Source organism: Suillus subaureus, assembly GCF_016647635.1.
Source record: "Suillus subaureus strain MN1 chromosome Unknown BJ212scaffold_28, whole genome shotgun sequence".
Classification (NCBI taxonomy): domain Eukaryota; kingdom Fungi; phylum Basidiomycota; class Agaricomycetes; order Boletales; family Suillaceae; genus Suillus; species Suillus subaureus.
In genome coordinates, this window is record NW_024538584.1 from 111,729 (window position 1) to 126,144 (window position 14,416).

At 43.8% G+C, this 14,416-nt stretch overlaps 4 protein-coding genes across 4 annotated transcripts; 2 read left to right on the plus strand and 2 right to left on the minus strand.

Moving 5' to 3' along the window:
• Nucleotides 1–2,945: 2,945 nt before the first annotated feature.
• BJ212DRAFT_1301774 (uncharacterized protein) lies at nt 2,946–4,001 on the minus strand (the record flags this gene model as incomplete). Its single annotated transcript, XM_041333175.1, has 5 exons — nt 2,946–3,125; nt 3,205–3,348; nt 3,391–3,493; nt 3,613–3,742; nt 3,767–4,001. The coding sequence occupies 5 exons, from the start codon at nt 3,999–4,001 to the stop codon at nt 2,946–2,948; spliced, it is 792 nt and encodes a 263-aa protein (XP_041190154.1).
• Nucleotides 4,002–7,694: 3,693 nt separating this feature from the next.
• BJ212DRAFT_1301775 (uncharacterized protein) lies at nt 7,695–8,130 on the minus strand (the record flags this gene model as incomplete). Its single annotated transcript, XM_041333176.1, has 2 exons — nt 7,695–7,787; nt 7,843–8,130. 2 exons carry the CDS (start codon nt 8,128–8,130, stop codon nt 7,695–7,697), a joined length of 381 nt encoding a protein of 126 aa, XP_041190155.1.
• An 845-nt stretch (nt 8,131–8,975) lies between these two features.
• On the plus strand, nt 8,976–9,296 carry BJ212DRAFT_1483467 (uncharacterized protein; the record flags this gene model as incomplete). Its single annotated transcript, XM_041340616.1, has 3 exons — nt 8,976–9,080; nt 9,142–9,209; nt 9,260–9,296. The coding sequence occupies 3 exons, from the start codon at nt 8,976–8,978 to the stop codon at nt 9,294–9,296; spliced, it is 210 nt and encodes a 69-aa protein (XP_041190156.1).
• Nucleotides 9,297–9,920: 624 nt separating this feature from the next.
• BJ212DRAFT_1483468 (uncharacterized protein) lies at nt 9,921–10,741 on the plus strand (the record flags this gene model as incomplete). Its single annotated transcript, XM_041340617.1, has 4 exons — nt 9,921–10,141; nt 10,204–10,341; nt 10,387–10,507; nt 10,562–10,741. 4 exons carry the CDS (start codon nt 9,921–9,923, stop codon nt 10,739–10,741), a joined length of 660 nt encoding a protein of 219 aa, XP_041190157.1.
• Between the last annotated feature and the right edge of the window lie 3,675 nt (nt 10,742–14,416).

The window sequence follows — 14,416 nt, forward strand, 5'->3', positions numbered from 1 at the left end:
TGTACGAGCATGTGGAAACACATTAGTAAGTAAGACAGAACGTAACTAAATGAACTCGGAGATGAAGACTCGTACAAGGATCAATCAGCAAGATGGAAACAGAGATAACCGAGAACCGGAAAGGCAGAGATGCCTAAATGGGGATAGGTGCAGGATCTCAGGTGGAGGGTGGGAATAGGTCCGGAGATAGTAACAGTTAATATCCAGAGGTCCAGAGATCTGGGGATCCGGAAGGCAGGGTGGAAACAGGACTGAGATATGTGAGGTGGTGGATGTAGTCCAGAATCCAAGAGGAGGTAAAGTCCAGATGTCTTGCTGGATGGAATGTGCATAGGGTGGACAGGATAGGGGATCCAGGAATGAGTTGGATATGGGGTCCGGAAATAGGTCTGGAAAGCGTGGGAATATGATGGGATCTATGTCTGGCATATGGGATATGACAGGTCCATGACAAAATAAGAAATTGTATGATACCAGAAATGGTCTGATATGAGAAATAAATGAAAAGGGACTCACTAGGGGACTGGTTGGATGATGGATGGATGCTCCAGGATGCTGCATGACAAAGTGTGACCAAGCACAGGAAGAACATGCTAAGCATGTGCACAGGAATGCATTGCATAGTGCAGGAAAGTCATAGGGAGTGAGTCATGTGCTATACCAATTGTCATGAGTCAAAATATGCATGATCTATGCCTAGAGGAATCTCATTCTCTACAACGGTCATCATAGTCCCAGACTCTGTCATGACATTCATCAACATCAAGGTCTCAGTCCCTGCCCCTGTCCTTTCTACTATCATCTCTCCTCCAGCCATCTCAGTCTCTGTCATCTCAATCATCATGGTCACATTCTCATTGCATATTGCAATGACTTTCTCTCCTAGGGGCATGGCCATAATCCCTCCTATCCCTCCCCTAACAATCATTATCCCTGCTACTGCTATCCCTTCCACTCCTTCTTGTAGGTGACCACAAAGCCCTCAAAACTGAGCTTGAGTACTGGGTGCCAACAGATTTTGAATTCATCATGGGCAGCAGATTTCATGTGCTACCACTGAAGCTGTTGCTGTTACAACCATGTATGCCCCTACTCATTTTCTCTCTTACTGTGTATTACGTCATGAGCTGCATGATGCTGCTGCTAGACTTATCTTTGACTCATACTTTGTATTACATCACGATTGCCATTACCATCACTAGATGACCTATTCTTGCTATCACTTACATATCCCTTATCTCTGACTCACATACATTCTCACATCTGCCCTAAAGCACTTGTAGCTCACTATAAATAGTCCTCTTGTATGCTTTAGTTCTTTACTTTAATCTTACTAGGTTTTACCTGGAATATCCTTTGCTTGAGACCTCCAATCTCTTGTCATCTGAATTGTACTTTAAGTTAGGAGCACTCCTTCTGACTTAGCTTACACTGAATGCTTGACTTATCGTCTTGTGTAGAATCTCGGCAGAGGTCCTGACTCTTATTGAGTCATCTGTCATTAGAACTATCCTAGTTTGTAACTAGTTGCACCTTATTGCAGCACCAGCTTTCACAAATTATCCTTTTATCAGATGGTCACCTACTTACCACTATCCGCCATGCCCCATCGCCTGAAGGTTTGACTGCTATTAGGGGTTAGTATGTGTATAGTATGAAGTTAAAACATTCAAACAGTGTCATAAGCCTCTTACCTTATCTTCCTTGGAATGATCCATCAAACTCTGTTGAACACAGGATTGCTATTACTTCTGCATTTTCAAGGTGAGCTATCATGAGTCCTCATGTAAGCCTCATGGCAACATTGTGCCATGATTGCACAGTGAATCTAGATCAGTAAGTTGGGTGCTCACCAAGTTCACACACTGCATTAGCCCCACTCAATTCTTATTCTATTCTCCCATTTTATTTCTCCAGCCCATGAGCTGTCACCTCTTCTTACTAAATCAATACAGTCTTAGGTCACCAGAACTCAATTGAGACACTCATTGGAAGAAACAATTATTTGATCAGCATGGTAGGCTGTACAGAAAATTGAGATACTCATGTCCTATCATTGAATCAACAAAACTTACAAGTTTGGTTTGCATGATTTGAGAATCAACACACTCACAGCCTATTACAATATTCAGTGCATTCTCCATCAACAGGGGCCAAACTCAAAGGAGGATCTACAAACTCATGGACTGTCATCAGATCAGGAATTTGTATGGTCAGCATGGCTCTAGAGAATCAACATGCTCACAACCTGTTGCAATCAGTGAATTTTCTGGTTGGCTGAAATCCAACAGATATGATCATAACACTCACATCCTATCAATAGATCAGCCATTTCTTCAATCAGTATGACTTGACCTCAATAGAGCATGGTACTCGTGAACTATAAACAGGTCAGTAATTTTTGTGGTCAGCACAGATCAAGGCTGGCACAGGATCAGCACACTTAAGTGCAGTCTGCCATTAGTTCAGCAATGTCTTTAGTCAGCATGGCCCAAGCTTTACCATGAATTAGCACACTCACTCTCTGCCAAGGATTAGGGATGTTTGTCAGTCAGCAAGCCTCAAGATCAGCAAAGGATCAACACACTTGCAGCCTGTAATAGGGTCAGCAAATTTGAGGCCAGCAGAGGCATGAGCTCCAAAGAGGGCTCATTCATCAGATGTACAACACTGAAACCAGCCAGCCACATCAGGAAAAAATTGAAGTGCAACATAGCGCTACATAGGCTACATACTGCTCATAGCCTCATTGCAGGTCCCCCCTCTACATAGCACTATATACCTCAGGCTATATCATTATTTGCGCTACATTGTATCCAGTATCTCATACATCAGCTATATAGCCCTGCTATGTAGTGCCACATAGCCTCCAATAGTAAGCCAACATAGTTCATACCACTCAAACCAATGAGAACAATGATAAGCATTCATGATTCATTATTATTCTACTTGTCTTCGTATCTGTTGTGCTCAGATTGATTACCATCCTCATCCGAGTCCTCATCATTGGTCTCATTCACACCACTCCCCTGCTGGTATTCATGAATGGCATTGTGAATCTCATCATCCAAGAGACAGTCTCTTTCTCCAACATCAGCCACATCTACTTTTGCATGGATTCTGTACTGTTGTTAGTGAATCTGTGAGATTTCAATATTTGAAAGACACTTATCTTGCCATTATCATTAATCTCCTTTAGGATACCATTAAGTATGCATGGTCCTTCATTCGCGCATTGAATTTCTTGAGGTTAGCAAGGTGCTTGTCATATGCCTCCTTATACTCACCACACAAAAAACTAATATCTATCCACTCGCCGTCAACCCATTCATTGACACAACATTCAGCCTGACATGGATGTTAACATCAGCAAAAGTGGTGCAAGCTGACAAGGCCTTGGCAGATGCCACAAGTCTGGGGTAGAGTTCCAAATGTGGCTACAGGCCTTACAGGCATCACACCAGGCATTGCAAGGCTCGCAGATGCCAAAGTACTGTTATAACCATGTGTCACTTGCACATGTATAGATACAAAAACCATCAAGACAAGTAATACAATATGTTTTTCTCTTACATGGCTGAAAGACAGGTCTGTCCAATGCATTCTAGTCACTTAGCATAGTCACTATAATCCTCTTCAGTATCCACAGCACCCTCTCCATCCTCAGCACCAAGAATGGCATCATCTAGTTCATCCTGTAAGCCTTCCTCTTCTGAGCTGTCATCCAATAACAACTGCTCCTCTAGGTCACCATAACCAAACTCACTGTGCTCGTCATCCAACACTGAACCATCCTTGTTATCATCAGCCTCTTCATCTAATTCCTTGTCTCCATCAATCAAATCTGTGTCAAACTCATAAGTAGCACTCTGTGACTCATTCTCTGCTTCTTCAAGCTCATCATCTAACTCAGACCAGCTTCCTGTACAATCCATATGCTCCTCACTGGAATTGCTGATGCTGCACATGTCTGCATCTGCCAGGTGTATCTCCACAATCATTGCCAGACTCTGAGTCAATGACCTCATTCATCAGCAAACCTGGTATGTAAAACATACTGGTGCATTCACTTTCCTTTGTGAATGGCACTGAGTCAAGTGCATCTCAGTCCTCATAGAAACTTTGTGTCACCTCTCATGTGGTTTTGTGTCCAACACCACCACCATGGAACTACATAAACATATCATAATCAATGAATCTAAATTGTGGTGAGCACAAGAGTGTGTTTTAAAGAAAAATACACACTGATTGACATAATACCAACTAAAGTCTGCATTGAGGTCGTGTGGCTGTTAGGCTGATTGATGGAGGAAGCAGAGAGTATGTGTAATGATTGTTGTGTGCTGGGATGAGGTGGACAGCCCATATGACATGCTGTGGGTCAATGAACCCAAATGCTTCTGCACCTACTTCGTGTGCATCAAAGAAGCCAATCTGATGCAGCCATCATGCTGCCCAACCAGAGTTATGGTTTGAATCTTAGCAAAACCAATGCACCCAAAGAAAATCAATGCACTGTGATGTTCAACTGCGAGACTGAGCACCAAGATATCTCACATAGATGTGAAAAATCCCCACAATACATGCATACCAGTAGGGATGTGGTGCAAGCTCACCAGGCTGGCTCTCCTCATTCGCAAGGACCATGATATCTGCATGTGCATGGGGGTTGAGTGAGTCCTGGGCCTGACGAAGGTCATATGTTGTATAATTGACTGCAAAGCACCTTGTGCCTGTATATCTTGTTGTTGACAATAATAAGTGAATTACACTGTGCAGGTGTGAATGCTTGCTTGCTGTCATCATCTTGACCAAGCAGCTGAGTAAGAATACGATCTTTGAGGTGCAGTAAAAAGTCCTAAGTCACAAAAATTAGGAAAAATAAGTGAGAACAGGTGAGAACATGCCTTGACTGCAAGGTCCTCATGGTTCTTATGGAGCCAAGCTGTAATGTCCAAGTGGAGGTGACATGAATTCAAAATTTGGTACTGGGACTCCAGGGAACACTGCAGTAACACTTCTTGTTCAGAGAAATCAACTGTTGGACGTGAATCTGTATCCCTAGTGTCCAGGTGCTCACTAACCTGTTGTGCGGCACCCTGAGCTTTTTGTCAAAGTTTGTATAGAAGTCATTCACAGTGCTGTTGCTTTGCAATACCTCACACAAACTTGATTTTATTGGTACACACATAAAATTGCTTGACTTGATGGTGTTCCAATTTGCCCTGATGTTTGCTTTAAGACACAATAACATAAATCATGGAGCAAGCTCACCACTTGTGTAGAGAAGTTGTCTGTTGTTCCAAATAACCAAATGGACTCGACATAATCCCCAAGTGCGTGAAGTTTATATGTCGACATGTTGAAAAGGCATGTGTGAGGGCCATCCAAAGATGTCTTCTTTGGCAGTGCTTTTGATTTGCCCTTCTTCAAGTATGCAGGTTTGCAATGCCCACATGCAGCCACTTCCTTTGGCAGCTCCTGAGTAGTGAAGGCATCACATGTAATGTCTTTGAACCAATGTAAAGCTCACCCAAGTCTAGTGGTTGAGTTGTCAAGGAAATGCAGTGTGGTTTCAGTATGAAGTCTGAGTTTTCCTAGGGCATGCCACATTGCTAGTTTGAAAAGTAGATCCAATATGACCTCGTCATGCTCCTTAGGCAGTAGCCCTTTGAATACAGGGATAGCACACTGTGTCACATCAGACAAGGTGTCAGACCTCAAAACATGTACACACCTGTAAGATATCCTCAAAGTCTCTTGCAGCAAGTTTTGTGAGGTTCAAAATGTTGCGATTGAATTTGCGTATCATATCCCTGCCAAAACTCAGAACATTGCAATATCTTTGAGTTTGTTAGTCTAGAAAGCAATAAAACAAACTCAAACCTCACCTTGCATCAAATTGTTGAATCACATCCCCACCAAAAGCATGCATGATATGCAGCAAATGTGTAAGAGTACCCTTCCAGACTCCCAGTTCAAATTCATGCATAAAATTGGGTACAAACATTGAGTGAAAGTCAAACCTGAAGCAGGACAAGCGCTCTGAGAAAGCATTCTTCAAAGGAGGCATAAGGGACTTTTATTGCACAATAAATAGTAGAACTTACATGCATTAGAACAAGAGAAGTTGGTCCAAGTACCTTGTCAATCACTGAGCTTGCAATGTTATGGCCCTTTGTGAAAATCCAATCTCGGACCATCTCAATCATGCTCCAGTGAGCATGGTTATCCATGCATGCATCTTGTGTGCATTGCAGTCTATCCAGTTTTGATCCCATCTGATCAATCTTGTCCTTTGGGATGAGGCATTGGGGACATGGAAATTTACCAAGGAACTTGATACACACAAGGAGAATCCTGAAATTTGAATGAGCTGTTTTACAGAAGGAGAGTCATAGATACTTACTTTTCCAGGTAATCTGCTGCATAGGTAAAAAAACATGGAAATACTCTATGATATATGTTGTCCACAAATCGGACAACAATACCATGTTCATATGCGTGCATGAATTTTTCATCAAGGAGAAACAGCCAAATGGCTTGCATAAGCTCTCGCTTGAGATGTGTGAGCACTGCACTCATCACTGCTTGCCCATACAATTTATGGTAATATTCATGGACAATGTCTGGTAACTCGAAGGCAAGTCAGCAAACTTTGCAAACTCAATCATGAAACATGCAAACCTTTGGGATATATGCCAGGTGATGGGCAGTGAATGCAGAGGGACAATTCCTGGTATACTTTGACTGATTTCTGATGAACATGTAGATTGGCCATAGCACAGCATGTCCAAATGAAGCAAGGTGCATTGAGTCTGACCAAAGCATGATTAAAGTGACAACGGTCTCCAGCTGACAACCAGGCTCATGGGGCTGTGCCTTTATCTTCTCATGCTCATCAAGCATAGCATTGGCCGTGTAGACCTCCATAATGATATGTTCCAGAAATTCACCCTTGTTGGGCTGCCAGAAGAGTTTGTATGGGACATTATGAAAAGATTTTGAAGTGACTTCCTCGTAGGCTGACCTGATAACCTCTAGGGGCTTCCAGTAATAGAGTCCATCCACAGCACAGTCAGGTGTGTCAGCTTCAGATGCATACCTGTGCTTCTCAGCAGGCAGCTTGATATTGACAGATGCCTCATGCCACTTGTCAGAGGTGCTAAACAGCTTTGAATCTGGGTCCTCGTCAGCCTGGTCCATTCTTTTTGCCTCCCAAAACACAGAAAAACCCCTGAGGTCCTCACACTCAAAGTCATCTGCCAATATGACCCCCTGCACAAGGCAGTCAACATTAGCCAGGGAGTTACCACTAGATGACTCATAAAACCAGTTCATGAGATGAAATGTGGTAGCATTGAGAAAGGTGCAAAAAACATGCAATTGACTGCTTCAATAGCAGTACCAAAGCCTGCATACCAGGGCTGCTTGTTTGAACCGTCAGCCTGTTGGAAAGTATGAGAGTCACATACATCATCGAACAATGAAGTGTTCTTGGGGTCATAGGAAGGGAAAGTTCCTTGGTATGAACAGAAGGTGCCAAAAGTATCCTGTTCAGTGTGTACCCACACTTCTCCTTCTAATTTGGCAGTACCTGAGTCAGAATGAACAGGAGATTGTGGAACATCATGGGCTACATCATCTACTGGAGGTGGAATCAGAATGGGAATGGGAATGGGTGGAAGTTCATCTCAGTAATGTGAAGGTAGTTGCCACCTGCGATTCAGAAGACCTGATGCTTGTGCCAGTGGTGGGGGCGAGGGTGAATGATGTACTGGCAATTCCTAGACAGCAGCATGAATACCCTGTATCACTCTGACAAAAGAAACATTCACTTACATATGGCTCAGGATTCTCAAACTCTGGCTGGTTTGCCTTGCCCAGTGAGGGCTCATCGAGTAAGGGAGCTTCTGACTGAGCATGCAGTGCAGGAGGAGGCTGCAGAGCTTGGCACTCACAGCGGGCATTCATGACATTATTTGAAACAACTCTGAGGCCTTTGCACCATTGGTTCTGGTGCATTGACAGACCATGTGCTGACACAGCAGTATAATTGCATGCAGGACATGCAAATGACATAACAAGGATGAAGCTGAGGAGTGAGAGGATGATGTACTTTGCCAGCATTGCCAGTGCATATCCACCTGAGTCACTGTGAACATGTAATGGTGAGACGAGGGGTTGGAACAAAGGACACATTTTATACCTGCCACCTGATCCAAAAAACCTGCCTGCAAAACTCTACGCTCCCAAAGAGCATCCTGGCAGTGCTGTGCACCATATGGTGGTGTGTCCTTTGCTCCTGCTATAGGTCCAATATTGCCATTCTCTCCCTCTGGCTGACGTGCTTGACCAAGCCTCTGTGGATCATGACTGAAGCCAATAGACTATGTTTGAAGAAAGTAACTGCCCTTGTGAGCTGAAGGAGGATCGTGAAATGTGTTGTAGAGCGCAATTGTAGAGCAACTCGCTTGAATGGGAGGGCGATGCTCAACATATATACTCAATATCTCTGGTAGTTCATCCATAACTGGATGTGAAGAGTCAGTATCTTTTGTAGTTCATCAATAACCGGATTTGAAGAGTCTTGGGTGTAGAATCATCACTGCACTGCCATAGATAAATAGGTAGATTTGGTAATCAAACTCTTGAAAGACGAATATGGAGTGAGTGCTGAACCTCATGATGGAGATGATATTTGCAATAAGGGTCAAGTTACATGGGTGTCAGCTCAACACAAGAAACAATGATATTCATGCAACAATCTATGTAGGGTAGATATGCCCTATATTGATGGTACCAACTGAAGATTAAAGTGAAAAGTTTGAACTGTCCATTTCGAAAGTCATGTGACTTTCAAAGTCAGTCAGCACTTTCCAAAATACACAATGTCTCAATAACATGTCAATCTTTGCCTATCTCTTATACCAACACTATTAATTGTACTCTTATGCTACTATTTATTATCCTCAATGCCTTCAACATCTACCATCAACATACTCATTGAGATCAATGGTGTTGCCTCTATGTGGGATACCTATTGTCTTGGCCTAAATATAGTCACTCCTGGCTCCAAGGTATGAAATAATTGTTTTATTTACAATTACTACTAAACCCATTGTGATTTTGTCTATTCAGCAAGTGATTTTCCAGTTCAAAGATATTGGAAAGGCCATTCAAGAGGGCTCATCTGACTCCAGCCATATGTGAGTTCATTCATTCAATACAGTGTGCTAATTATTCACTTTGAAGCTAGCACTAATAAGATATTGAGCACACTTGAGACTTTGTAACATCAAGACAGAACCTGACTTAGTCGAGACTTGTGTAAAGTTTGAGGAAGACAATGAGGGTTCCATAAATTCTGTGTATGCAACCTTCCATCTAATTACCCAGGCTGTACTCAGATTCTGACTAACAGATTTTCAAAGGAACGTGTCTCCATGCAACCTACTCACTTGATGCTGCAGCAATCCAAATGCAAGACCAACCAACCCATTTGCACTGTGGCACTACTTGGTATGGTCATTTGATCAGTCAAACATTCCATTGCAGGCTGCTAAAAGGAAGGCACTGCATGAAGATATCAAGGACTATCCATCCAAGTGTTGTAAATTATGATTTTGCACCATCACTTTTGCTCGTTTTTCACACAGTTGCTCATAACAGAATACCTTTTGCAGTTGTTTGTCTCAACTATCATTTGCTGTTGCCTGAGTACCTCTTTCTTCTTGCACTGTACCACTATTTTACAATGCTCTTTTGCTGATTATTGTTGTGTACTACTATATTCAAAGTGTATCTGCTTGTCACAGTTGTCTGATGATCTTGAAACTCCAGCCATCAATGTTTTTGAATTCCAACATGTGTGATAACAATCCCCTAATTTTCCCCTGAGCCCTTTACCTCACCCTACCATGTCTTCATCTGACTCTGACGCATCATTGTCAACATACAACTCCAAAAAATGTGTGTCTGTATCAGATTCTAACATGTCGTTATCAACCTCCAGATCCAAGAAACACACATCTTCATCAAACTCTAACGTGTCATTGTCAACCTCCAGCTCCAAAAAACGCGCTTCAACAGATGATATCCTCAATAATATGACTGCCACTGGCAGATGGAAGAAGACCAGGTAAGTTTCATAGTATTCAAGCATGGTCATGGGCTCACCCTATGCCTATCACACAACTTGAGGTTGAGTGATGTGTTATCAGAATATTGCACTGCTGGGTGCAAGGCAGTTGCCACCTTAAATCCATTTGCAAATGTGTCGCCTGCATTTCATTACAGTATGACTCTTGACAAGGGTGGTTCAACATCCAGTTCAAATATGTAAGTCACCTTACACCTTGGAACTTAAACTGATTTGTTTGCCAGATCTGAGGAGCAACAGGCACAATTTCTCATGTTCTATAATGGCATTCTAGACTTTGTTCCTGGCTTCCATGAAAATCTCAATGAGCTGTCCTATGATGAGCTGAAACCTTATCTCACAGTGGTGAGTCCATGCATGTATGCGCATATATGCACCTAAATAACTACAAACACGTAGATTAACAGTTTAATGAGCTCGCAACACTTAGATGATCTCTCATCCCTGAAGCACTCAGTGCTCGAGTATATTCTTGCTGACTGTACCACCAACACGCTCCAGCCTCCCATCCTGAAGTCTTCTTGCAAGTCAAATCGTGGTCTGAATCACCCCTGGCTAGCGTGGGAACTTTGCCCTTGAAAGTGGCTAGAGGTGTTTGATGAAGGTGCCAACTTGTGAGTGTTTTGACTCTAAAATCAACATTTGCATAATTCACATACTCTACCTTCAGAGGGATGGAGCATCTTCAGGATTGTTACAATAGTGGTTACCCCCTATCTCTTTTTCCGTACTCATGTGTATTACGTCATGACCGCACCAGGATGTGCCATCATTAGACCAGCGCCTGCCTATATCTGTATTACAGCACGATCGCCACGTGCCGTCGCTAGCTGACTCATCCCTTATCTCTGACTCGGTCCTTATCTATGACTCGACTCAATGACGAATACGTACCTGCCCTAGAGCAGATTACTGCTATATAAACTAGGTCTTGTACTTAGGTAGACTTCACTTTAATCTACTAGGTTCAACCTGAACTATCCTTCGCTTAAGACCCCCAATCTTAAGTCGTCTGATAACCAATATTCAAGTTAGAGACACTCTCTCTAACTTGTCTTAAGAACCTTACGTTTGTAAGGACACAATCCGGCTTTAGGCGTACTCTTATCGAGTACCTATCGCCGCGCCCATCCTAGTCGACCTACGGTTCGCCGTAACAAAAGATTAAAGTCCACCACCACCGACCCTCTCAATCAGAGAGGTTATACAGAACCTAGAAAGAACTCAGCGAGAGAACGAATAACGTTCCCCTGAACCGAAGACATCACTCGACCAGACGCTCAGGATGTCCACCGTCACCAACACCCCAGAATTGAAAGCCGGAGCCCCGTCCACTTACGATGGGAGCCCTCAGCAGGCACTACGTTGGTTGTATGCGATAAAAGCGTACTTCGCGCTTAACGCTACAATCTATAACACCAACGAGAAGAAGGTTATTACCGCTCTCGCATATATGACGGAAGACAGTGCTATGGGTTGGGCACTCACCTTCTACACAGAAGTTGACAACTCCGCCGCCAAATCCTATGGGACCTTCGCGAATTTTGAAACCAAATTCAAAGAAGCCTTCGTACCCGCCGATGCTGTCGGTACCGCCATGAACAAACTTAGGACGTTGAAACAGACAGGCGACATCACATCCTACATCGCTAGCTTCAAGACCCTCGCCGCACAAGCCAGTGTTAAGCAAGATGCCGTCCTAATCACGTTCCTCAATGACGGATTGAAGAAGGGAATCGTTAATTCCGTCTACCAGATGGAAACCATCCCTACAGATTTCGACAAGTACATCGCCGCAGTCGTCAGACTCGATAGCAACTACCAGAGGGGTGTCGCATTCAGATCCAACCATTGAATCACCACCAAACCCTCTGGGCAGTGCTATGTACCTAGACCTTCCGTTGACCAACACGACCCAAACGCCATGGAGGTAGACCGGCTCACTGAAGCTGAAAGAAGTGACCATATGAAGAAAGGACTATGCTTCACCTGTCACCAGAAAGGCCATCTCACCAGAGCATGCCCACAGAAGAAGAAAATCCCAGTTCGAGAGATGAACGATAGTGACCCAGACGATGAGGATACAATGGTCCGACGTCTCGCCGAGGATTTTTAGTATGGAAGACTGGATCGATGTCAGTATCTTCCGATGTAAACATCAGACTTATACAGAGTATTGGAACAAGAAAGGAACTTCGCGTTCCCATTTCCCTCATCTCCAAAACTCGTCTGAAAACCGTCGAAACAACAGCTGTTGTAGACTCCGGCGCTGCCGGAACCTTCATTTCTGAAGAGTTCGTCAAGACTCATGGGATTCGAACGCATAAACTCTCGAAACCATTCCGAGTCACTACTGCGGATGGAAGTTATGCAAAAGGAGGCGCTATTACCAGATATTGCGTCCTCATCGTCAAGATAGACAATCAATCTATGATCGGAAAGTTTAACATCACACGGCTTAGCCGACGTGATCAGATTTTATTGGGAATCCCCTGGCTACGCGCTATGGACCCGGTAATCCGATGGAAAGCAGAAACACTGGAACTCTCCAGGACAGAAAAGAGCGACCAAATTGAAGAAGAAGTCGATAGAGAACGAAAGAAGAATAGTTTGCCTCCCCTCTTCCGTAAAAAGGTAGAAGGAAAGGAACCGATCCCGGTTGTAGTGCTGCCTAAGGTGCCTCCCAGGAAGATGGCCGAAGAATTACCACGCGCCATAATCGAAGAGATAATCAATGAAGAAGCAGTCCCATCAGCGCTGCCTGATCTGGACCCCATACCTGATGATGAAGATGACTCTTTTGACACAAAGGACGACGTATGGACGACTAACTACGCACCGCCTGTGCGAGAAGTCTCTACCTATCATCTAGAAGATGATGAGTTTTTAGTCGAGTACCCTGCCAACGCCACTGAGCTTCGGGTAATCACCAACGTCTCGTTAGACACCCCATTAACGAAAGACGGGACTAGTACCTTGGAACAACGACAATCCAAGATCATACCCCTACCACGACCCACCGAATATATCAAGACTAGTAACAAAGCCCAGCAATTTGCATTAGCTGCTGGACTTGAACAGAAGAAGAAGTCATTTGAAGAACTTGTCCCCTCTTACCTTCACGACTTTGCCGATATTTTCGCAAAAGATGGCCTGAACCAGTTACCACTGGAGCGACCTGGAATAGATCACCGAATAGACACCAAGCCTGGGTTTATTCCCAAAACATCCAAAGTATATCCGCTATCTGAGAAAGAACGGGCGGCAGTCAAGACATTCATTGATGAAAATGTTCAAAAGGGATTTATCTCCGAATCAAAGTCGCCGCAGGCTAGCGGTTTCTTTTTCGTAGGGAAGAAAAGTGGAGATCTTCGTCCTTGCCAAGACTACCGGTATATCAACGAATGGACCGTCAAGAACGCCTACCCACTCCCATTACCGCTTTCTCTGGTCGCCCGGTTACATGGTGCTAGATATTTTACGAAAATGGATGTTCGGTCTGGATACAACAATATCCGTATTCACCCAGATGACTGATGGAAAGCTGCTTTTACCACAGAATACGGGCTCTTTGAACCAAATGTTATGTTCTTCGGTCTTTGCAATTCCCCGGCTACCTTCCAGGCATACATGAATAAAACGTTCCAGCAGGAGGTTAACGAAGGATGGCTCGTTATATATATGGACGACATCCTGATATTTTCTAACGACCTCACCTCCCATCACGAACGTACCCAGCGCGTCCTTGAAAGAATTCGGCAAGAAAGACTTTTCCTTAAACTGGAAAAATGTACCTTCGATGCTCAAGAAGTGGAGTACCTTGGAATGATTATCTGCCCTGGATGCGTAGCAATGGACGATGCTAAAACCACTGGTATTCAGGAATGGCCTACACCTACCACCGTAAAAGAAGTTCGGTCGTTCTTAGGTTTCTGCAATTTCTACCGAAACTTCATTTCCCACTATTCCGACATCGCCAGACCATTGATTGATCTCACCAAGAAAGATGTCAAGTTCCTTTGGATGGAACGATGCACATCCGCCTTTGCCGAACTAAAAGACTGCTTTATGAAGCAGCCAGTCCTTTGGAACCCAGATCCCTCTAGACAGTTTGCTGTTGCCACTGATGCATCTCTCATCGCCACTGGAGCGGTCCTGCTCCAGACTGATGATAATGGCGTCTATCACCCATGTGCATACCTGTCCCAGACATTGAACCCTGCAGAACGAAACTATCAAATCTTTGATCGCGAA